The sequence below is a fragment of the Sapajus apella genome, unplaced genomic scaffold (genome assembly GCF_009761245.1).
Source record: "Sapajus apella isolate SASKATOON/1434 unplaced genomic scaffold, GSC_monkey_1.0 scaffold72, whole genome shotgun sequence".
In the NCBI taxonomy this organism is placed as follows: domain Eukaryota; kingdom Metazoa; phylum Chordata; class Mammalia; order Primates; family Cebidae; genus Sapajus; species Sapajus apella.
Genome location: NW_022437012.1, coordinates 7,705,027 through 7,730,406, shown reverse-complemented (window position 1 = coordinate 7,730,406; position 25,380 = coordinate 7,705,027). Strand labels below are relative to the sequence as shown.

Sequence of the window (25,380 nt, the reverse complement as noted above, 5' to 3'; positions counted from 1 at the left end):
ACTCTGCCTTAAAAAAAAAAAAAAAAAAAGTAAGATTCCAACCCCTGGGGCTCAGCAATTACACTCCCAGAAGTCATGCTACAAATGCACTGTTCTCTCTTCTGGGTCTTTTCTCCTCTCTGTCCTAATCTCCACTCCATGCCTCAAGTGAAGTCAATAAATGGGTAATAATTCCCTTAAACTCCGTGGAATTAATTTCTTTTTGACTGTAGGAATTGGCAGTTCAAAAAACCGCCCTAGATTCCTTAATAATTAAATAGAAACCTGAAAAGTTCCTTCTAAAAATGTTCATGGCTATAAAAGTAATAAATGAAGCGCCCAAAATTCTGCACTGCAGGTCGGGTTAATAATCCTATTGGACAGGAGCAGCCATTACTCAGTTTGGGCGGCCGAGCCCAGACATCAGCATATGTGTTACTGTAGCGCCCTCTGCTGGCCCAATGCAAAATCAAATTTATGTGGTCGCTTTTAGTCAACACTGTTTTCAGTAGCTGCTTACAAGCATTGAGTTTCCTGCGACTTCCTGTTTATTGCCTCTGCTCTCCTCAAGTTCTCAGCTTTTTCTGATATCAGCTAGGCTTACCTCCTCCTTCTCAGGGAAGATCAAGATTCCCCTCATATTCCTAATCTCAGCTCCTAAGATTTGCCCCTTCCACTATCCTGTTTCCCCACTGTTTGCACCATAGCCTCCCTCCTTCAGTAATTCTAGTTCTGTCTGTTCTCTCTGCATCTGTCTGCCTCCATACTGGCCATTTACCATGTGACCACATTGCACCTGGGCTTCTGCACTCACGACCTACCTGCCATTTCCTCACTACTGCCCAGTCTCACCTGCACTTGCCTGAGCGCTCTCCATTCATTCCTTGTTCCAGGGGTTTTTCAAATGAGGTCTGTGGACAATTTACATGCGCTCCACTTGGCTGCTTGCTACGGTGCAGATTCCTGGGCTCCCTGAATCAGACCTTCTGGAACCCTGGAACCTGCCTTTATAACAAATACCCTAAAGAATTCTTATGTACATGCATACACATACACACAAACACACACACAATATAAAAACAACCCTGACGTTTTTGTTTGCTTTACTAAACCATATGATCTTGTCCAGAAACTTGCCATGGCTCCAGATCATCTAAAGATTTAAATGCAAAAGTCTCACACTGGCTTTCAAGGTTTTTGGTAAATTGTTTTACCTATTTGTTGTCCTTTCCTGTAAGAGGAGTATATTTCCCCTTTCCCAGGGATGGCAGGCATGGTCAAGTGACTTGCTTGGCCAACGAAATGTGAGCAGCAGTAATACATGCCACACTATGAGAGCCATTGAGCAGTTCTGCCATATTTTCTTTCCCTTGGCCAGAACTAGTGATAACCCAGATCAAAGCTGCCTCTTCAGCCTGAGCCCAGAGCAAAACAGCCATGAAACAGAGCTACACATACCCACAAGGGAAATGTAATGTAAGGGAGAAATAACGCTTGTAGTATTGCTGTGATTTGGAGTCCTTTGTTACTGCAGTTTAACTGCCTAAACTGACTGATGCACAGTATTTCACAACTTGCTTTTCTAACTCTGTTTCCCATTATTCCCTAACACTTATTCAACTCCTGCCAAACTGAACTACTTGCTTTTCCCCAAACACCAACAAGTTTCTCCAACTCTATGCGGTTATTTGCTTCCTATCTCTTGCCTGTCAACAACACCTCTCAAAGTTTAATTTCAACCTTCAAGTCCATCTCAAGTGCTACTTTCTCTCTGCAGGGGTGTTTGATCTTTCGGCTTCCCTGGGCCACACTAGAAGAAGACCTGTCTTGGGTCACACATAAGATACACTAATGATAGTTGGTGAGCAAAACCACCACCACCAAAAAAAAAAAAAAAAAAAAAAAAAAAAAACCATAAAAAAAATTCTCATAATGTTTTTACGAGAGTTTGTGTTGGGCCACATGCAGCCCATGGTCCACAGGCTAGAAAAGCTTGGTAAAAAGCCTTTGATGGCCTAGGAACACCCCTGACCCACACTCTATAATGGCAACTGTTTAACCTATGTTTATTGTTTTTACATATTTTCTTATCACCTCCCTGAGGAAAAAAATCATAAACTCCTTGAGATTAAACACTATTTTATTGGCCAGGCACAGTGGTTCACGCCTGTAGTACCTGCATGTTGGGAGGCCGAGACAGGTGGGTCACTTGAGCTCAGGAGTTCGAGACCAGACTGGCCAACATGATGAAACCTTGTCTCTACTAAAAATACAAAAATTATCCAGGCGTGGTAATATGCTTCAATCTAAGTTACTTGGAATGCTGAGGCAGGAGAATCACTTGAAACCCAGGAGGCCCAGGTTGCAGTGAGATAAGATCACACCGCTGTCCTGGAAGACGGAGCAAGACTCTGCCTCAAACAAACAAAAAGACTATCTTACTCATCAATGTATTCCCTGAAGCTTTGCAAATAGTAGTGCAAATAGCACTCAAATATTTGTCAAATTAGCACATTCAATTAGAGCATTGCTGTTTAATATATTTATATTTTTTAAAGGAAGGTTTTAAAGAACATTTAACATACTCATTGAGGAAGCAAAATTAAGATGCAAGAAGAATTAAAAATAATAGCAAATAGCAAAGATTCCTACTGAATAAAATATAGGCCAGGCACAGTGGCTCACACCTGTAATCCTAGTGCTTTGGGAAGCCAAGGCAGGCAGATTGCTTGAGGCCAGGAGTTCGAGACCAGCTTGGGCAACATAGCGAGATCTCCTCTCTACTAAAAATTAAAGAAATTAGCCAGGTGCGGTGGTGTGCATGTGTAGTCCCAGCAACTTGGAAGGCTGAGGTGGGAGAATCGCTTGAGCCCTGGTGGTGGAGGTTGCAGTGAGCCAACATCGTGCCACTGCACTCCAACCTGGGTGACAGAGCAAGAACCTATCTAAAAAAATAAATAAATAAAAATAAAGTATAACTCAAAGCTTAATGAATCTCTTTGCCTCTCTCTCTCTCATCTGTAAAAATAAGCGTGTCTTGACCTTCATCTCTTTCTCTCCCCAGATATGCCCAACAGATCTTAAAGTAAAACTTCACCAGAGGGAAACAATGTGTCATACGACTCATGAGTTATGATTCCTATTGTTACAGTCCATATGCTAAACGCAATGATTTTTCTAATTATGGACCAAATTAGCTTATGTATATTCTTAGGTGTAGGAAAAATGGATTTCCCTATTTATGGTTAAAAGCCAGTAAAATATAATTCCAATTTTAAAACAAATCCCCTTACCAAGCCCCAACAACAAAGTGCTGCCCCTACAAACCTCATAGCAAATGGAGTGCTTCTCAGTGTCTAGCAGCTGCCTCTTTTTCCAGTCCTCTCCAGCTTTGATTAACCTAATGCCCTCTGAGACATTTTGGCAGTAATTGCAAAGCTTCTTCCGGTTTGGGAATCTAATTTAAAAGGACAGAAGACATTATTTTTGAACTGCTTATCAATCTTCTGCTGAGTAATGTTTTACTACAGGCTGAAGGTAAAAGTACTATGTACATATTAGAGACACAAAGTTGCTTGCCAGAGCACTTCAAATCTGCTATCTGTGCCTAGGAAAACATATTATCTATTCGGCCTCTTCATTATCTAAGGAAGGAAAACACTTCTTTTACCGAAAACTCAAAATGACACAGAAACACATAAAGATTCCCAACCTTTTGTGAGTCCTTTTGGCCAGCATTTTCTGTATTAAACTGTATTCTATGGAATGGAAGTGTCTCTGCATATAAGAATAGATGGTTAGCAAAAAAGCCAGGACTTAATGTGGTGGGGGAGTGCGAGGAATCAGTGATCAAACGAGCATGAAGAAACCTGAAAATTAGGCCACATCCTCTCTTAAACCCTCTCATCCTCTTTAAAATCCCCTTTATTTATATATATATATATTGCATGCTTCACACAATGCTGCAGTGAAGAGTCCTGTTTTACTGCTACAGGAAACATATGAACATGTTTCCCAAGTTGTTCCATCCTAGAATTAGCTTTTATTTTTATGTTTCATTTTGGAACACCCGTTAAGTTTATCTTCTGGGCCACTAGTACTGAGCAGAACTTGAATTAAGATATAGTTTCCTGTAGGTATGCTTGTATCATCCATCTAAAATGAATGTTAAAAGTATCTGACTCAAAAATTCAGGTTATAGGACATACAAGTACACTGAAGACTCAGTGGTTGATTCGCAATCACTATTCAAGAACATAGGCTTAATAGGTCTCCTGAATTAAATGTACTGGACAGAAAAAAGGATCTCATTAACATTCTCTCATTTTGATTGTTGAAGGGCTTCAAAGCACTCTTAAACTTCTGGATTTTTTTCACATCGAGTTTAGTGCAGCTGGACTGATGCTGTTGGTCAAGGCAAGTCTTTTTCTTTCCATCACATGTACCGAACTTTATGAACTGATGGTTTGTAAAGTACTGGTCACATTCTCCACAGCGTACATTCTTGTAAGGCCCTTTGCCAGTGTTCATATTATGCATCATTCCCTCCTTAGGCCTATCTGCATTCTTTTGGAGTATGCACCAAATGTTTCCAGAGCATTTTAGCAGCAAGTAATAACTGCTCCCTCATTCAAGCAAATCTAAAATGCACTCATCAGAGTCACATTTTTTTTAGGACTTATCTTAATTCTGGAATGATTTAGAGATGATGTAGTAGTTGGTCACTTGTTTTAACAAAAGCATAATAACCTGCTGTTTTCTTCGTGTGAAGGTACAGCAACTTACCTGTTAAGGCTTTCCCATAATCTTTATAAAAACAGCATCCATTGTATTATTTTAGATCCCCTTAACTTTGGGGGTGATTTGGGTTTATGTGGTGAGATTTGATTCTAGATGTTTCTCCTTAATAACAATTTAAAACGAAATACTTGCTTGTTCACCTTTGTTTCCTGGCAATAACTGGTTTATGGCCCTGGGAAGAAAAATTTGGGCCAGTAAAACTAGCTGGGTTAGCCTGGTTCTTCACTGACTCCACAAATCACCCTACCATTTGTGCAAAGTCCACTCCAGAAGGAAAATGCTCTGAAGGTAGGACTCTTAACGTCCTAAACCAAAGACCCAAGATTGTTGGCCAATATTGCTTCCTTTGTGGACGCTTAGTGTAAAGAACACTAGACTGAGAGACAGAAAATGTGAATTTTATCAGCAGCCTAGATTCAAGAAACATGGGGCATATTAGGGTGGTCAGGTAATTTACTGTATAAACTATGACACTTCTGAAACTGAAAGGGACAATATTCATGATTGTACCAGGACAGCAGGTGGAAACTGGGACTGTCCTTGGCAAACCAGGACACGTGGTCACCCTAGAGACCCTTGAAAAATGATGCTGTGAGCCAGGTGTGGTGGCTCACGCCTGTAATCCCAACACTTTGGGAGGCTAAGGTGGGTGGATCACGAGGTCAAGAGATCGAGACCATCCTGGCCAACATGGTGAAACCCTGTCTCTACTAAAAATACAAGAGTTAGCTGTGTGTGGTGGCACGTGCCTGTAGTTCCAGTTACTCAGGAGGCTGAGGCAGGAGAATCACTTGAACATAGGTGAAGATTGCAGTGAACCGAGATCGGGCCACTACACTCCAGCCTGGACACAGGGCAAGACTCCGTCTCAAATAAGAAAAAAAGATGCTGTGATTAGGGAACTGATTTTAAATGTTTATCTCTAAAGGTTAGGACTGACAAATGACTAAGTGACTTTTCAAAGTAATTAGTGGATGAAGAAAAGTTATAAGCAGTCAGAGCAGGGCTTTAAGAACACCATCTCCTTAAGATTCTATTTTCAGTCTTGCAAGAAAAAAATTTAAGAAATTATTCTTTACTTTCTCTTTCCCAACACTTCTATGAATACACTATGCTGAATGCTTCCATTCATATCTTTTGTCACGGAAAAATATTTTTGATGTTTTATATTTGTATGGTTTTAATTGTTCTTCACATTTCCCTTTAGCCCAGTTTGGGGTAAGAAAAAGGGAAAGGGGAATAAGTAGAGGAAGAGGAGGGATGGAATTCGAAATACAAGTCCAGGGCAGGCACTTTCCCCTACTTCTGCTTTCTGGAGTGCACCTCAGATGGATAAAGGTGATCTTGGTTCCAGAGTATTTTTTGTATGATGACATCTTCACAGGCTGTGATTCTATTGTTGAAAGGTAAGTGTTGTCCACATAATATGGTCCCCAGTGCAAGGCAGCTACTTAGCACCCATGCCCATTCGAGCCTGCTTGACCCGAGATCTGCTGCTCTGCTCTAAGTCAGGGGCATTGACACCAGATGGATACATCTCCCAAGCTCCTGTGCCAGCTGGCTTCCAGTCAGGTCTTGTCAATGGGAGTCAGTGGCAAAAAGAAAAGAAAAGCGAGTATTTCTTTCCTACCTTCTTTGCCTCCAGCTGCAGCACCCAGAAGGAACCCGTGCTCTGCAGTGGGGGTTCTGCGTCCTCTGAGTGACCCTGGCCTTGAGCTTTGTGATGGCTTCCTCCCTCCACCCCACCGTCCTAGGGATAGCATTGGCTTTCCGCTGTTGCTAATTTCTATGCCAGTTCTGGAGGAAAAGATCAATGGAAGGGACTTATCATGAGATGGAATGTAGATCTCTTACATAAGACCCTCCCAAGGGCAATTTGATTATTCAAAAATTTCACCTTTTCTGTTGGCTTTAGACCTTACCATGCATAAGATGCAACTCAGTGCATTTGGTCTCCAAAGCTGAATGAATGTGCTCCACCAGAAGACCTACCTGATCAAATACCCAAGATATGTCTTAGAGATTGCAGTGTGAAATTATGAATGAGTGAAAATATCTTAATAAAAGGAAACTAGAAATCAAATATTTGTATAAGGATAGATTTGACTTTTTATGTGCTTTCAATGAGCTAGAAAATGCATACTATAAATAGAATATACAAATGATTTTACACAAATAAAGCATTAAAAAATTCACAAATTTTATATTTGGTTATTCACAGTCTATAAGATAATGTTCCCAAATTATACAGTTTAAAATATACAATGTTTCAAGTTGCAGACAAAACCAGGATAGTTTTGGTCCTCAATCATAACTATTAACATAAGTAGAAATTATAATTAATTTTAATATTGTGTTTAAATTTTAAATACTCTAGAATCTGAAAATATTAAATATTAAATAGATGGAGGGATAAAATTATCAAGTTTTGCAATAAAATTGAGGTAAAAAAAATCTGCATTAAATTACGCCAAGATAAAACATTGTTTCCATAACTCATTATAAATATTTCATCTTCCTAAAGTACTCTTTGATTACCTCTGGCCTTCTGAGTCTGGAAATTAAGTTGACTTAATATTTGCACATAGCTACTTATTACTTAATACAGACCTATCAGATAAAATTAAAATGCTGCAACTGGATCAGAATGCTGCAATCTTGTCTTGTATAAATATACAAATCACAGTATGCTGGCACGATATAATTTCAGCTTTAGTTGCCAAAGGGAATCCAGAATATACTATAAAATTGTATATAAAACAAACCTTTACAAGGATTTACTATGCTGACTACAAAGAAAGGCAAATTAAATATACCTGGTCCCACACAAGAATTGTTGCCTAACCTCATATGCTAATTTGAATATGAAGACTCACTTTTTTATTTTTTAATTTTTTTGAGACAGGGTCTCACTCACTCTGTTGCCCAAGATAAAGTGCAGTGGTGCGATCTCAGCTCACTGCAGTGTCTGCCTCCTGGGTTCAAGCGATTCTCCTGCCTCAACCTCCCAAGTAGCTGGGACTACAGGTGTGCACCACCACGCCTGGCTAATTTTTTTGCATTTTTTAGTAGAAATGGGGTTTCGCCATGTTGGTCAGACTGGTTTTGAACTCCTGATCTCAGGTGATCCACCCACCTCGGACTCCCAAACTGCTGGGATTACAGATGTGAGTCACCATGCCTGGCCTGAATATAAAGACTCACTTTAAATTATATTAGTTGAACCTTTATACTACAATGTATCCTGGCATTTATTTTTGAAAATCATTATCAGAGATTCCATGTTCTACTAGTAAAGGGAATTAGCATTTTCAATGTCCTGTCTGCATTCCTCCTAGCCTCTCTCTGCTCAGATTTTGGAAAATATATCTTTCAAATGCAATTGCAGTACCCAAGGAAAGTCCTCCCACCCACGCCACTAGTGTTCATCCTGTGGGCACCCCACAGTCAACAGTTTAAGACCATTCTGGATAAATGCAAATGCTTGATTCCATTTTTCCAAATCCCAATCAACTAGCTACACTTTTCATTATATACAATCTTTCCGACATTGCAGTAGACCAGTCTAGATGGCTGGGGAAAGGCAAAAGAACCCTGGTTGTGATTATTTTTTCCAACAAAACGGAATTAAAAGATGAGAAAACCTAGTAGTATTTTAGCCTGGTGCTTTTAGCATCCCCCACTTTTAATATTATAAATTCACAATAGTGAACACCCTAGTGACAACTTTTAAATAAAATACTGGATAGCCAGGCACAGTGGCTCACACCTGTAATCCCAGCATTTTGGGAGGCTGAAGTGGTTTAGTTCAAGACCAGCTGGGCCAACATGATGAAACCCCATCTCTACTATAAATACAAAAAAAATTAGCTGGGTGTGTGGTGGTGCATGCCTGTAATCCTAGCTACTCAGGAGGCTGAGGCAGGAGAATCACTTGAACCTGGGAGGTGGAGGTTGCAACGAGCTGAGATCAGACCACTGGACTGCTGGGAGACGGTGCGAGACTCTGTCTTAAAAAAACATAAAAAATAAAATACTGGATAATTACGTGCTATATTAAATTAATCATATGCTCACAATTTTAGCTTGGATTTATTTTGCAGCTAATTTGATGCTGTCTGAAAATCAAGCAGGTGATGAAAACTACATATTTTGAACATGCATTGAGTAATCAGGGAGCAACTTAGTGGAAACTAATAAGGCCAGCAACTCAGGGAAATTAGCCTATTCATTTGATATACTTGGCCTCCATAAAACTGCCATGGATTCAAATTGCACTCAAATGTAATACAACTTCTTAAATGCTACTTTATAAATCTGAAAACTTTTAAGGAGTCAAGATGCTAATCCCTAACAAAAGCAAAAACAAAACTAAGGTCTATGTGGTGTCATTGTTATTACCACTCTTTATAAAGCACTAAGTACGCAGGGGTGTTTGAGGTCAGGAATTCAAGACCAGGCATTGTCTCTTGAACTACAAAACTTTTAGAATCACAGCATTTTACACCTGAGAGGAATCTTAAAGGATACTGAATTTCGCTCCTCATTTTATAGCTGAGATGAGTGGGGGGAGGACTGACCATGGGAGTCGCATTTTTCAAGCACCCAGGCATGCTGGGTTGGGTGTTTCAACTATAGTTTCTCTTTTCTCACAGTCCCAGGCAGGTTGCATTAACCTCCACTTCATAGCTAAGTAAATGCGGATCTATCATATTGAATAGTTTTCCCCAAATAAATGCACTAATGAGGAACAGAAGGAATCCAATGTCAAAGTTAGTGTTCTTCTCAGAGTAATTATTTGCAAAGTATGGTCCTGGGACCAGCAGCTGGGGCATTACCTGGTCACTTGTTAGAAAGGCAAATTCCCAGGCCCACCACCACTACCCCCAGGCCTACTGAATCAGAAATTCTAGGGTGGTGCTCGCAATCAAGGTTTTGTTTTGTTTCTAATAGACAGGGGTCTTACTGTGTTGCCCAACCTGGTCTTGAACTCCTGGGTTCAAGTGATCCTCCTGCCTCGGTCTCCCAAAGTACTGGAATTACAGGCATGATCCACTGTGTTTTTCCCTCTCTGTCAACAATGTATATTCAACAAGGTCTTCAGGTGATGCTGATGCTGTTTGAGAGCCACTGCTCTACAACATGTTGTCCCTGAAACTTTACTTGATAGTATGCATATTAAAATATATATAACTTTACACTACACTACTACAAAGGTCAAAATAATTTAGTGTATTGTACTTTATTTTAATGGATACTTTAACAGATACGTCAATGAAATTTTGCTTTGGATGTTACATGGTCTGATCAACAAGGGATTTATAAGAAAAATAAATGTGAAAGCTATTTCAAGTAAGCAAATGCTGGCAAAAACAATCTGAAGAATTGGTTTTGGTCAGGCACAGTGGCTCATACCCATAATACTAGCACTTGGGAGGTCATGGCGGGTGGATCACTTGAGCTCAGGACTTCAAGTGGCCAACATGGCGAAACCTTGTCTTCACCAAAAATACAAAAATTAGGCAATATAGCAAGACCCCACCGCTACCAAAAATACAAAAAACTAGTCAGGCATGGTGGCACATGCCAGTAGTCCCAGCTATTCAGGAGACTGAGGTGGGAGAATGGCTTGAACTTGGGAGGCTGCAGTGAGTCAAGATCCTACCACTGTACTCCAGCCTGGGTGACAGAATGAGACTCCATCTCAGAAAAAATTCACCTGGTGTCAAAAATAAGACTCTGAAATAAATCTTCTGTCTGCCTTGCAAAGACTCAATGAAATTAATGGATACTCTCACAGGACTGACTTTAATACTAAACACTTGCTGTAATCAAAACTAGGTACAAGAAAATCAAGTAGAGAAATACTGACTGCCTAGCATATAAGGATCTAAGTGAAAGTTAATAAAAGTAGCTCTTAAAATAGACATCTCATGCAAAATTAAAAACTAAGAATTTCATGAAGACCTGTTAAGAGTTTCAATTTAGAAGTTTTACTTTCCCAGTTTTAAAATATCATGAATGAAATAGTATCTTCATCTAGGTGCTCCTCCAGCAAAACCCCTAGTTCAAAAACAAAAATCATGTTTGTGTTAGCACAAATTCAAAAATGCTCTTATTGGAGATGTGGCCATTTCACACGAACATTCTAGTAAATATGCATATAGAAGGTACACATTACTTTTGGTTGGTAATTTTTCTTTAAGTATATTTCAATTATTTCATTGTTTGACATTCTCATAGTTAACATATACTGAGTACAGAAAATTTTGTAGGAAAACACTATTTTTTAAATGTAGTAACATTAAAATATTAAAATGTCCCCAGTTTATTAAAGGATCTTAAGACTTAAAGAAAAATTTCCTATGCACATACAATGCACCTATGAAATATTGTATTATTAATTACTACACAGGTAAATGAGGCTGTTACTGTAAAAAAAATGTGGTGTCTAGAAATTGCAAATCTACGTGAAAAATGAACTTCAATTTATCTAAATGGGATTTTGGGGACATGACAGACTATTAAAATAGAACTCAAACTTCAAATTCTGTAAACTGAACATCTCATTAATGCCACTTCATGATTTAAAAAAGCACACAAAGTTAGCTACGTAAGTTTATCTGCAGATGTTACAGGTAATTATTTCTGTTAATTCCTTCTAACATATTTAGTAATAAAGAATATTTCAAAAGGAGAGTAGGGAGAAATGAAGCAAGATCATAACTATAATTACTTCATATGAAAATAACATTTCATTTATTTGCTAATATGTGAAAAAAAATGCTTTCTAATTAATTCCTCTTTTATCCTTTTTAAAGACATTTTATTTCTTCAACCAGCACACTGAGGATTAGTGCTACGGATATTACCAGTGCCTTATGAAAAAATTTGGCTTCCAGAGCAGTCATACCTTGCAACCCCAAATTGGCTCCACGTGATTAATTTTAAAGTGGGCATTAGAATTCTTCTGAAACAAGGCTGTGTACCTTTGAGAACATTCACATTTAACCTTGTGAGCTCACTTCTACAAGAACAATGAACTTATTTGTCAGCTGCCAAGGGGAAAATCAGATTAATGTAAAGATTAATTAAATCAGGCTGACAGAAGCCAGTATCTCAATTTTTTTTAATTAAAATTTATTTAAAGGAATAAGTATGAGTGCATTACAGAAACCTAATAGCTTTTCTAAGCTCCAAAAAGCATTCATTTCAAAAGCATTCACTTTTAAGGCTGCCTCATTTTTCAGCGTCGTTGTAGTTGAGATTCTGGTGTTCACCTGACAGGAAGTCTTTCTGACAAAACAGACTTCCTTCAATCAAGGTCATAATTTGAAACATTATACAATAATGAGATTTTAAGTTATAAATGGAAAGAAAAGTAGGAGACTGAAAAGATATCAGAAATTTCTACTTGTTTTTAGATTCGGAAAAATATAATTACAGGCCAACATGGTTCTGATAGAGAAGAAGGACGTCAGCAGTTACCTGAATGTAACCCCTTCTCAGCATTTCCAAAGACCCGAAATGTGGTCATTGTAATCTAAGGGCCTTGTTACCAAGTTTCTACGTAATCCACAGAATTGAGGCAACCCGGCACAACTTTATTTCTTGAGAAGATGAACCCTTAACTATGAAGGTGCAGAAAGGAAGTTTTCAACTGCTCACTCACCATGGCTACAGTATTCAAATACAACATTCAGAAAAATAAAACCTGTGAGAAAAAGATAATAGGTGGGCAAGCAAAGCAGCAGTGATTCATACTTTCAGTTAACCAACTGAATGGTGGTACTTCTTTCTAAAGGAGTAGTTCTTTAATTTAAGAAACAGAAAAGCAGCAGCGTACTGGAAGAAGACTGGCTGAAGATCTCTCCAGCATGTTAACTACGCCTTAGTACTTCCAGAATCCTGAGTGACAACACATGACCTGTGTGATGATATGAGTACAGAGCACATGAACAACCAAAAGATTCTAAGCTCAGCCTCTTTCTCTAGCATATTTACAGAATAATTTTAAATTTCTGTTTCACCTCCACTACTTCAACTACTTAACCCTGTAAATTGATGAAGGTCTTTGTGAACTGTCAAATAGCAAAAACAAAAATTAAAGGTATCTACATAATAAACTTCAACCAAAAGTAGTCCTTGAGTAATTAAAACGTTATTTCATTAAGCTCTTTTTAAAAGGAAATTCCTTAGAAGTCCACATTCTTTACATGTCTTCACCCTGTTGAGCTAAACAGGTCAAAAGTATAATAAAATCAACATTATTTTTAACTTGCGTTATTGGTGGTGCCAAATGAGAAAAGCGCTGTTTTTGCCATTTTGGGCTGGATGATTAAAAAAAGAGAGAGAGTTGTTTGTATTTTAAATTTAATATCATAAGCAATTTTTAAAGTTAATATAATATAGAAGTTCTCAGAATGAAGCAGAAGGAAGGCTAAACTTCATTTTATTTTATTTTATTTTATTTTATTTTTTATTTTTTTATTTTTTTGTATTTTTAGTAGAGACGGGGTTTCACCATGTTGACCAGGATGGTCTCGATCTCTTGACCTCGTGATCCACCCGCCTCGGCCTCCCAAAGTGCTGGGATTACAGGCTTGAGCCACCGCGCCCGGCCTAAACTTCATTTTAGACTCGTGGTAACACCAAAGCAATTTGAGGTATGTGAATAGGAAGCTAAACACTGCACAGGGAATTCTTAAAAATCCGATTAGTTAAGAAATTTGGAAGAAAACTAAACTATTCACACAAAACTTGAAAAGAATATTGATTAATCAAAAGCCTGTGAACACTGGGACATACCTTTACTGATGTCTATGGTGAATAGAGTCCAGGAGCAGCTGCACAGCAAGTACGTGTAAGGCCTAAGTTTAAGAACTGCAATTAGGAGTATTTTACATTTAATTTAATCTTAGTAGAGGAAAAGGTCAGATATGATTTTATAAACAGAATCCCTTCTCACCTTTCTTCCGTGGTACTTCAACCATTAATTTATTCAGGAAAACCAAAATTATTTAAAGAGGCATCTAGTTCTAGAGTAATCTGGCACATTTATATTTGAAAAAATTAGAAATCACTTGATACATCTATAATACACAAATACACATAAAAACATTGTATTTTAATAACACTCTTTGTCACTACAATTTAAATCATTCCATTATGAAAATTTCTTAATTTAAAGAGAGAATATCTCTTCAAAACTCTAAATTAAAAAGAGCTTTATCAATTAAGTTTACAGCAATATACCCTCTAGAAATACATAATTCTTCATTTTATAATACTTCCCCTTTAAAAATTTGCCATGGTTTGTCACAGATTTAAAATACAAGGCACCTAATGCTATAAAAGAATAATACAATAAATGTAGTGTAAGTGAACCTGATATTTTCTCAAATATTTATTCTTTTTAAAGTCCCACGAAATTTGCACAAGCATGCTTGTTGCATAAATTAAACATTTTTTTGTGTGGTTCATTTGCAATATTCTACAAAACCCATATAATCCATACTTATTACAGGTAGCTTAATTTAGCCTTTTACCTGTCAGAAACACTGATCTATGAACACTTAAATGATTTCTTGAAAACATTTCCATAATATAGTCCAGCATTTAACAAATATGTGAAAATAAAGTCTCAGAACATTAGGATTTATTCCTTGATTAGTTCAAATGATTTCAACAGCTGAATTCCTTGAGATGTGTAAGGCAGGTTGGTCCTTTGGATGGACTGTAGACTGGAACTTCCTATAATTGTAGTGATATGTACACAGCTACATAGCAAAGTGCTTCATTATGAAAATGAAGAAAACATATATGAGAAAAATATATTTTAGAGTTTCAAATAACTGAAACTGTTATTTTCCAGACTAGGCACTGAAATATTTTTCTACAAAAACTTGCCAGAGATTGTCTCTTCGCTGTATAATGTTCCAATTTCAAGCTAAAAACAAAAACCACAGAAGTGTGATTAGATTATAATTTCCATAGCTTTAGTTTGCTATAGTTTATGTCTTAAAATTAAAATATCTATTTTCACTGTATACATTCTTAATACCTGGATACTGAAACTTGGAGTATTAAGAATTTATAAATGTGACTTCTCCAGCAATGCCAAAAGCCGACATCAATACTAGAGATTGTGTATTAGCAGTTAGTTTTACTCCTGGTATATTACACCATTACTCCTGCAGAGACAAAGACACTTGCCCAGTCTATTCTACTCTATTGCAATGCATCTTCTTTGGTCTTCACTCTTTCTTCTTTATCCAGCTCTCACGTCTAAAAATACTGAAAAACTTGCTGGTGGGTATGGCTGGGTTTAAGTATGAGTATGAGAACAATGAACAGCATATCAAAGAAAAATAATACATAAATTACAGCATTAAAAGCTTTCAAAGAATACAAAGTCCTCACTTAATATCATCAATAGGTTCTAGGAAACTGACTTTAGTTTACTGAATAACATTGTTTTGTTCAATGATGTTTCATTATAATGTTGATGCAAAAAAAATGGTTTTGCTGTCATTTTGCTTAAAGTCACAGTTTACAAGAACCTAATGATGATGTTAAGTGAGGACTTAAATTGTGTCTACAGTTTTTTAAAATTTAAAGATGGCACATAAACACATATTTAGTTCTACTTGCATTCTAAAACTTCACTTGAAAAAAAAGACAATAAAGGGTTAAAAAAAATTTTTTTAATACACATAAGGTCTCATTATGTTGCCCAGGCTAGTCTCAAACTCTTAAGCTCAATGATCCTCCCTCCTCAGACTCCCAAAATACTAGGATTATAGGCATGAGCCACTGTGCCCAGCCTGGAATTATTTTCTTAAAAGGAATAAACCACATGGACAAAAAGAAAAGTAGAGAGACGAGAAAATAACAGCCAACTCTTAGCAATGGAAAAATAGGACCAGATATCTCTGTAAAGAGGGGTGAAGAAACAACTAAAAACAAGAAGACTGGTACAATGTCTGTAGCAAAAGCAGACAGTCTCAGATGTTCTCTCTTACTTTTCACAGTTGGCCAAGTGCATTTTCTCTATCCCAGGAGAAGACTTAAGGTTTATTCTGCAAAAAGAGTAGTAACAGAGACTCTCTGGATAGGGGAAATACCAAGCAGAATCCTACATGACTGAGCTATAAGTAATAATTATTTAATGACAACAATATAAACACTGACTACAGATCTACTCAAAATTGATGAGGAGGAGGCAGAACTGATAGGGAGACAGGAGGCATGTGAGGTGCGAGCAGAGGAGGAATAAACTTGAAAAGAAATCTGTTCTCATTGATCTTAGTGGAAAAGTCAACTGAAGATGCCTAAAACCAAAAACGCATGAATCAGAAATCACAAGCATGATGCTTAGGGAGATAAGGAGGAAAATACCAAAAGAATCAGCTAAGAGTTTAATTTCCTTAGAGTGGAAAGAGAATGAAAGCAGGATGGGCAGGGCAGTGAAGGGCAGGGGTAGCTGCCTTGCACAAGAAGTCTTGGAGAACTAGAGGTAAAACCACATGCAGGTATAAACATCATAAAGTACAAAGTAGGTTTAAAAACAGCCCACTAAAGAAAAACAGAAAAACAGGACAATTAGCCATAGGTTAGAGGCAAGTTTACCATAAGGATAATGAAACTTAATCTTCAAGGCCAGTATAAGTGTTAACAATTGACAAGAGTTGTACAATGTTCTAGGTAGGGAGGAAAAACTCAGTAGCAATTAAAAAACATTTCAATATAAACTGCCTAAAGATGTCTCAGAAAAAGGGACCTGGATCTTCAGAATTCTAGTAGTTTATTGTGATCTTTCATTCTAAATAAATAATCACTTTTGTACCTGCAAATTCTGTATGTTGGATTTAATTCAAGCAAAATATTAAATGTCATTTACTCTATCATCTAAGACATATAAAAGACACTATTTCTTAAAATGTAAAAAAAGGAAAAATATTCCAGAAGCATTGTTAAGTGACAAAGCACCGTCAGAGAATGAGAATATACATTGTGCCGGTGATATAAAACACACATATAAAGACTAGTATTTTCCAACCAGTTGTACACCAGAATACTACATTTTTCTTTCTTCTATCATCAGAGAAAAAATATTTTTCTCAAACATATCATTAAACAAAATAACCCTTAGCATTAGTGAGTTAAAACTTTCTGATCATTTGAGTCAGACACTACTGTACATACTTTAAATTAACCAAGTATTTACTCTTTTAACACCATTATGAGGGAGGTTCCATTGTAATCCCTTTTCACAAATAAGAAAACAGAAGCATCAAGAGATTAAGAACCTTGCATAGGGCCATACAGCTAGTATGTGGAGAAGATGGAATTGGAGCCCAGACTTTAGCCCCCTTAGCCTTTAAGACTGTATTGCCTCTCAAAAAACTAATTATAGAAAATCAATCCTGTGTTTGAATATTACAGAAATAAGAGCCTTACTCAACATTAAAGCCAGCTCACATACAAACCTGGGCTACCGACAACAGCTAACTAGTTCCATCCTCCTGAGAAACACTGTGCATAGAAATGAGACTCTCACACTGTTCGCTGTCTTCCGGAACTCTTAAGGAAAAAAAAAAAAGCAATAATTAAGGAAAGCTTTAGAGCTGAAAAGGAACCTTAAACCTTATTTATTCCACTGGCTGAAGCTATATGGGCAGGATGCAAGCCAGTGGCAGAACCAAGATTAGGATACAATTTCCCAACAACTTGTCCCAAGTTAGTGTTTTTCGTTTTTGGTTTTCATTTTTGTTTTTTAAATAAGAGATAGGGTCTCACTCTGCCACCCAGGCTAAAGTGTAATGGTGCTGTCATAGTTCACTGCAGCTTCGAATTCCTGGGCTCAAGCGATCTTCCTACCTCAGCCTCCCAAGTAGCTTGGGACTACAGGTATATGCTATCGTGCCTGGGTAATTTTTTTTTTTTATTTTCTAGAGACAGGGTCTTGATATGTTGCCCAGGTTGGTCTCAAGCTCCTAGCCCAAGCAATCCACCCACCTCAGCCTCCATAGTCACTGGGGCGAAGTTCTTTTTATAGCAAAATGTAAAAAGCTTTCTTTCTTAAAAAGAAAGAAATTTGAAAGAAAAATTGAGGCAATACTATCATGTTCTATTGTGAATTATGTTCAAACCAATACAAGTTTTCCATATTTAAGTTCGTTATGGCAAAACAGTAAACTTTTTGGTATTACCTGTGAATCAAAACATTTCTTTTGAAAATGTAGTTACTAGGTGGGCAGATCATTTGGGGTCAGGAGTTCAAGACCAGCCTAGCCAACATGGTGAAACCCTGTCTCTACTGAAAATATAAAAATTAGCTGGGCATTGTGGTAGATGCCTGTAATCCCAGCTAGCCAGGAGTCTGAGGCAGGAGAATCACTTGAATCCAGGAGGCAGGCAGAGGTTACAGTGAGCCGAGAGCACGCCATTGCACTCCAGGTTGGGCTACAGAGCAAGACTCCATCTCAAAAAAAAAAAAAAAAAAAAGAAAGAAACTATCTTATTACCCAAAAGATCTAAACAAATTATTTTATTTTTATCTGCATTGTTATAATCTTTCAATAACTCCTCACAAAATCTCTAAAAGGTAGGCCAGCATGATGTGATTCTCAGTTTATTTAGCAAACACTATTTTAAAAAATCTGTATTGGGACTAAACCTACCTCTGAATCCGATGTTTTCTGCATATAAAAGCAAATATTCTTCTGATTCCCACCATCACAGGATCCCAATTATTATAATGGCATAGGAGAGTTACAATAAAAAATGAAAAAAATACAGGGATAGCTCCTGCAAAAAATAACCAAGAAAACTGCACCTAAAAATAAAAGAGGAAAAAACAAACCCACAATTATCATTAAGGCAAATTCCCCCTTCAATGTAAGTTTTCTATTTGTGAAAACCAGGAGGAATAAGAACACCGACAGACAAAATTAATCATTGACAATTTATTATTATTAAGTGTATTATTATGAAATAAGAATTCAAGACTTCGACTTAAAATTCTACTTGTCTAAATTACCAACAACAATAGTTCTTGCTTGGAAAACAGGCTAAAGGAAAGCCAAGAAAGCATGCTTTCCATTTATTAGGCATAATACACTGAGAGTGGAGACAGACAGTATGAAACTTTGGTCTTGCACACCATGCTGCTCATTTCTTCTTCACTGTTTGCTGCCTAGTCTCAAGTGGTTCCCTCTGCCTCAGTTTCTGAAGTCATCTTCAAGAAATGTACGTTTTTGTAAAAAGCTATAGTTGTGCTATACTGTATATGCTACACTTCTTATGTCAGTACCAAAACAAATGAAGTACAAATTTATGACACTTAAGTGCAAATTTATAACACTCAAAACTAGCTTGATTATCTAGTAATAAATGAAAAACAACTCAAAATAAAATAATTACCAAGTAAAATGAAGAAAAAACATAGGAACATTTTTACTAAGGAATGTTAGCTAGAGAAGACAAGCAACAACACACGCCTCATCAGTGAAGAGCCCTCTGATGTCAACAAGTCTGATCCTCCAATCCATCATTTATCAGGGTTGCCAAGAAAATAAAAAATAACAGTAATAGGGTAGAGGTATTAAAATCAAAAAGAAAAATAATAAATAAGGAAAACAAATGAATAAATAAAAAGAAAATAAAAAATAATGAGATGCCATAATGTTACCAAAACAAAACTCATTCTTCCCTTTCACTAGTTCACTTTTACCATCTAGACTCAACTAAGGATCAGAAACAATTGTCAAAGAAGCCCATAAAGATTAACTACTAAGACTTAAGTGCAACACACAGGAGGTTTGCTTTAAAAATAATTATGAAAATAGTAACATCTACCTGTAAAATAGGTAAGGAAAACTGTGTTCGCCTTCTTTGAGAATTAAAAAAAAAAAAAGGTCTGGAATCATAGGCAAGACTCCCTCTGGTGGAAGACATATACTATTCCATTTCATAGCACCATTAGTCAGAGTAAAGGGGTTTTGCAAGAATAATGTATTTTATGAGGGAACTCACAATGCATAATACAAGAATAATAACTGACAACTTTTAACATGCGTGCCCTATTTGTATGGCATTCACACACAGTGACTGAGTCAGCCTAAGAACACCCTGGAAAGAACAGTCATTAAACTAAAAAGCTTTCATTTAGTTATGAAATTACCAATATATTTTAACATATTCCTGGAATATTTGCCAGAATGTCTAATAATCAGGAAAAACCACGTTGCATTTAAATTACCCAAGATCAGAAAAGATATTAAGAAGTCATAAATAATGCAATTAAAAATATAGATATAGTTGATGGAATGATTTCATGAATATTTAACTAAAAACCTTATTTCATAACTGAATTAAAGCAAACTTAATAAAGGTAGATAAAGCCCTAGAAGACTTTAGAGGGCAAGTTCACTTTCAACAATGTTGTTTATGCGTTGTCTTATAATTAAAAACTTCTAATTAGATTTTCAACAAGCTAAGACAAAAGAAATGAAGCCATTTATTTATTACAACAAAGAAAATTACCTATGTAAACAAACAAACAAAATTTCCAATTCCTAGACATATCTGAATATAAAATGGAATAAGATCAGGGATGCTTCCTATTATATAAAATAATTATAAATTTAAATAACCAATTTGTTTCAAGAACAATAATGCTAATAAATGCTAACATTTCAGAAGCTATACATAAATACAGATAGCTAATAGAACCTAAAAACCCTATAAAAGTAGATTTCTCTTACCATGTTTCTGTTACAGTTCTGGGCACATCTGCTGCTTTTTCCAGATGGAATCTCCCTAACCTCAATCCTAACACCAAAGGTACAGCCTACTCATTTAACTGATGCCCATTTCTAGATATGAAGACAATCAAGAAAACCAAATCTTTTCTTATTTGTCTTCATATCTAGAAATGGGCAATCAGTTAAAGTTTGGTTATGTTTTTATAATTAATTGCATGTACATACATTTCCCCCTGTTTTGCCTTTATCTTAAAATACTTTATTAAACAAATTATAACCATTATTATTTGTAATGACAATTATTAAATGATCAATCATTTAATAAAATTAGGTCCCTCTGACAATTCTCTTAAAAATTCCTGAACATTAAACCTGCAATTTTTTTCCAATCTACGAAAGCTTATGTTTTTAAAATATTAGTACAATAAAGATGATTTACATAGTAGTCTACCAAAATCCTCTAACAAGTAGCACTTTCTCAGTTTCACAACCATTTTGGTTCATATTCAGGATTATGGCCTGAAGATACAGAAGGACCTGGATATTATTTAAATTTATAAAAGAATGATATGTAATAATGTGTAATATTAGTGTTATACAGAATATTCACATTCTTTGAAAATGCAAGTTATGTAAGATAATTCTGAAGTAAGGAGAGAATCGCAGTTATTTAACCATGACAAATAAGTAAGAATTTACTGAACCATAAAACAAAGTCAAACGTCAGTACAGAATTTATAAGTAAAGAGGATATATAGCACTGAGAATACCTGTCTTTAATTTTTTTTTTTTTTTTTTTTTTGAGATGGAGTCTCATTCTGTTACCCAGGTTGGAGTGCAGTGGCCTGATCTTGGCTCACTGCAACCTCTGTCTCCCAGGTTCAATTGATTCTCCTGCTTCAACCTCCTGAGTAGCTGGGAATACAGGTGTGAGCCACCATACCAGGCCACTTTTATCATAAAAACTGCACAAAGACCTAAAGAAAACTAGCTTTAAAAATTTGATTATTGCTTGTACACATTATAAAACTTTGGGCCTTGAAGTATTTCCCTCTTCAAATTATATTAGACTAAAGCACATACACATACTTCTATAACTTAGTAGTTGAAGATAAATGCCTACAAGTACTGAACTGTGTGATAAATGGCTATGATCCCTTTTCAGTGTTGAGCAACAGCATACCTCTGTTCTTCCTGCTACACCTAGGAGCACTGAAGAAACTCTTCCCTTCTAGGCTGCTGGCAAAAACATCCCAGATTCTCTTTTCTGTGGTGTTAGCATTGCCAACATTTATCATGAGAAACCCCACATCCATACTAGGCCTTCAGAGAAGAGGGATGGGACACCCACTCTGCTGAGTCCAGAAAGAGATGGCTAACATTCACTGCAAACAACATTATTCATGTGCTGCTCATATCTTCAGTAGTATCAGCACAGTGTTAAGGAACCTGTGATAGGAGTTTATCGCAGAAACTAAAATACTTTTATGATGAAATGTGACTTACCAAAGAACATCTGGAACATAATCAGCTCAAAAACTGGAGAACTACATATGAAGATGATGCCCTTAACTTAGAAATTAAGGGAAAAAAATGGAAAAGCTAAAAATGGAAATTATCTATTTCTCTGGTATTTTTTATATTTCTATCTAGTGAAGCACCATGGGAGAGAAGGCATCAAGTATTGTTTATGTTTGTATCCTTATAATTAAATCACTTCTCAACTCTTGTCAGGTTTGTTTTCATAACATACATAAAATACCTATTAATATTAAATAGTTTCCTTACCTTTTGCATACACATGTCAGCTATTATGGACAGAGGTATTGTAAGGCTTAGCGCAAGTGTGCCTATCAATGATGAGGTAAGAAAGCATCCCCTAAAAAAAAAAGAAAATACACATTTCTATATTTATAAAATTACAGAAACAAAAACATTGAACAAAGACTTTCTAACTTATAGGCTTATTAGATCAGGAGCAAAAATAAGAGGTTAGGATAGACTGAGACAAAAAATAATAAAGTTATTAAGATGATTCTCAAAGTTTTTCTTCAAATATTAAAAATACAAATATACAAGTATAAAAAGTTCAAAATATTTTATGCTATTTTCAAGATCTGTTTGCAGGTATTATTCACCTTTGGATGTATAGCTTATATTTCACTAATTAAAAAAAAACTGTTGAACAATTATTACAGTTTTGTGATGATATGTAGATAACAAAGAAAACAGCATTATTAAAATTGCAGGACATATCTCACCTTCATGAACACTAAAATAGTGTGTTATTCTTTTTTTTTTCTTTTTTTGAGTCAAAGTCTCATGCTGTTGCCAGGGTTGGAGTGCAATGGTACAACCTCAGCTCACTACAACCTCCGCCTTCCTGGTTCAAGTGATTGTCCTACCTCAGCCTCCTGAGTAGCTGGGATTACAAGCACTCACCACCACACTTGGCTAATTTGTTGTATTTTTAGTAGCTATGGGGTTTCACAATGTTGGCCAGGCTGGTCTCAAACTCCTGCCCTGTGTCTACCCGCCTTAGCCTCCAAAAGTGCTGGGGTTACAGGTATAAGCCACCACGCCAGGCCCAATAGTGTGTTATTCTTTCGATTTGGCTTGGCATAGAAACAAAAGAATTGAATATTCTTAAAAATATATTTTTTTGTTGTTTTCCATTTTTTTAACAATTGTCCCAACCAAAAGCTAAGCTCTTGAATTATCAATGTGAGTATGAAATATTGAAATATCAATCTACATATAATTTTGTTGAATTGAAGGAAAATACACCCAATGGAGACAGATGAGCCATTTATAAAGACTGATAATTTGGATATATAAGGAGAAAATGAATTGTAAGCCGAGATAAAACCATAATGTATATATATAATTAGGACTACAAATCCATGGAAGTTATAGGCAAGTAAAATCTAGCTTGGTATATGTTCGAATTAATAATGCTATCCTGAAATAAAAGGGCTATCTCTTAATAAAGTGTCACTAGAAGTACTGAACAGAGGCTGAACAATGAGTCCTTACTGATGAGGTAAAGGGAACTTAAGCACTTGTGGTTCCCAGTACTTAGCTGCTCTGTGAAAAGAGCATTCAGGGTCAAATATAGCATATATGTTCTTGGATATTTATCATGCAAAGTACTATAACAAAAAGCCTGGAAGGTAGAATTATAAAGCCTGTTTGACTTAATCCAGCTTTTAAGCTGGATCCAATTTAGCTGATGACTAAAGCCTTTTGTCATCTGTTAAGAGTTCAGGTTAAAAAAACTGAGTATCTAAAATGTACACAGTTAAAGATGAAAAAATTAATGAGTAAATGGATTATGAGTTTAAAGAATTTTAGATCAGCAAAGGAGTTTAAGAAAATAAAATCAAAGTAAATCTTTAAGTATTATTTACTCTTCACAAAAGAGAGTGAATATAAGATATACCAAGAAAACAAATATTCCTTAACTGGGCAGGGAGGCACAGCACTGTAATCAGAGCTTTAAGGAAGTCTCCCCAAAAAAGTCTATTTCTGTTGCAGTCTTTTGCAAGGGAAAACTAGTTAACAGTTTCAATGGGTATGTAATAATATTCATTTTATTCATTTATGTTTTATTCATTTCTTTTTAAGTTTCTATCAAACAGAAATAGGACTAAGTATAAAGCTCTATTATTTGAAAGGTCTCCCAAATTCCATACATAATATTGTCTTCATATTATTTTAAGCTTATTATTGCATATCAACATATTGGATATTTAGCATATCAAAGTATGTTAACATCTCAAATCAGAGTTTAAGGTTTATGTTTCTGGCTCACCCATATCAAAGGTCCTGAAAATAAATAAAACAAAAACACCTATGAACAACCAAACAGATATTCCAAAGCCTCTTAAATAAGCACCAGCTCCTGGATTCTCAATTAGAACTCATGCATTCCTACTTGACATAGAAACCTTATACATTTGGATATTCATTAGGTAATAACTACTTTCATTTGCATAACACTCTACTTTCTAAAACACTTTTACAGATTTAGACCATTCATATTCATTCCTTCGTTCATTGAGCTCCTTCTGTGGACAAGGCACTCCTCTATGGAATGGGCACACAGAAGTTAAAAAACAAAGTCCCTGCTCTAATGGAGTTAAAGTATTCAGCTGTATGTGTGCTGTGGGGCGGGGTACACAGGAAGGGCCATCAGCAAACAGACAAAATATAAATGCTTAAAGTACATACCACAACCATAGGAACTCTGAGAGTACTGTTCCAATAAGGCCATTAATGATAATGCACATTAATACTACTTTATTGGGAAACTCGAAGTCCTCAAATCCAGTATAATGTAGTAAAAAGAAACCTGGCCATAAGAGCAGCAGATTAAACAAACCTACAAAACCTGAATATGTATAAAGGAGACAAAAGTTAGCATTGTGATTGATTTCTATTTTCCAAGCTTATTAACTCTAAAATCGAAATTAGATTTTGCACAAAAGGGCTCTGGGAGGTTTCCTTAACTAAAACTTCTGTTGGTTTCTTTTTAAGTCAGTCGTGTGAATAGCTCAACACCATAAAAAAAAAACTGTATGATCACTGAACTCAACCATCCACACTGTACTGGAGCAACTACTGTGGAATAAACCTCATAGGACAACTCAAAAAGAAGGGTTGTTAACCTTAGCTACTGATAATATAGTGCCCTAGAACTTCAAAGAAATAGCTGGTATGTATGTGTTTGTGTACTCAGCCTAAATTAATTTTGTGGAATTAAATGGTTTGCTCTCTGATTCAACTATTTATGTCCAAAACACTTGTGCTATGCGAGCAGCAATGAAAG

The 25,380-nt window shown here is 36.2% G+C and overlaps 1 protein-coding gene and 1 long non-coding RNA gene across 8 annotated transcripts in view; both read right to left on the bottom strand.

Moving 5' to 3' along the window:
- The window catches only part of LOC116531765, a 51,037-nt gene extending 45,589 nt beyond the window's left edge, over nt 1-5,448 (bottom strand). For 5 of the 7 annotated variants that reach the window (XR_004260566.1, XR_004260567.1, XR_004260571.1 and 2 more), the window contains exon 1: nt 3,307-5,448. This is a non-coding gene — a long non-coding RNA (uncharacterized LOC116531765). The remainder of the gene's footprint in view (nt 1-3,306) is intronic. The other 2 variants (XR_004260570.1, XR_004260568.1) reach the window with 2 other exon arrangements.
- An 8,437-nt stretch (nt 5,449-13,885) lies between these two features.
- SLC35F5 (solute carrier family 35 member F5) overlaps nt 13,886-25,380 on the bottom strand; it is a 41,176-nt gene continuing 29,681 nt past the window's right edge. The window contains exons 12-16 of the mRNA XM_032250670.1: nt 24,783-24,942; nt 22,338-22,428; nt 18,465-18,619; nt 17,271-17,364; nt 13,886-14,728 (exon numbers count right to left, since the gene is read on the bottom strand). Coding sequence (XP_032106561.1) covers nt 17,289-17,364; nt 18,465-18,619; nt 22,338-22,428; nt 24,783-24,942 — 482 coding nt within the window. The 3' untranslated portion in view covers nt 13,886-14,728; nt 17,271-17,288. The remainder of the gene's footprint in view (nt 14,729-17,270; nt 17,365-18,464; nt 18,620-22,337; nt 22,429-24,782; nt 24,943-25,380) is intronic.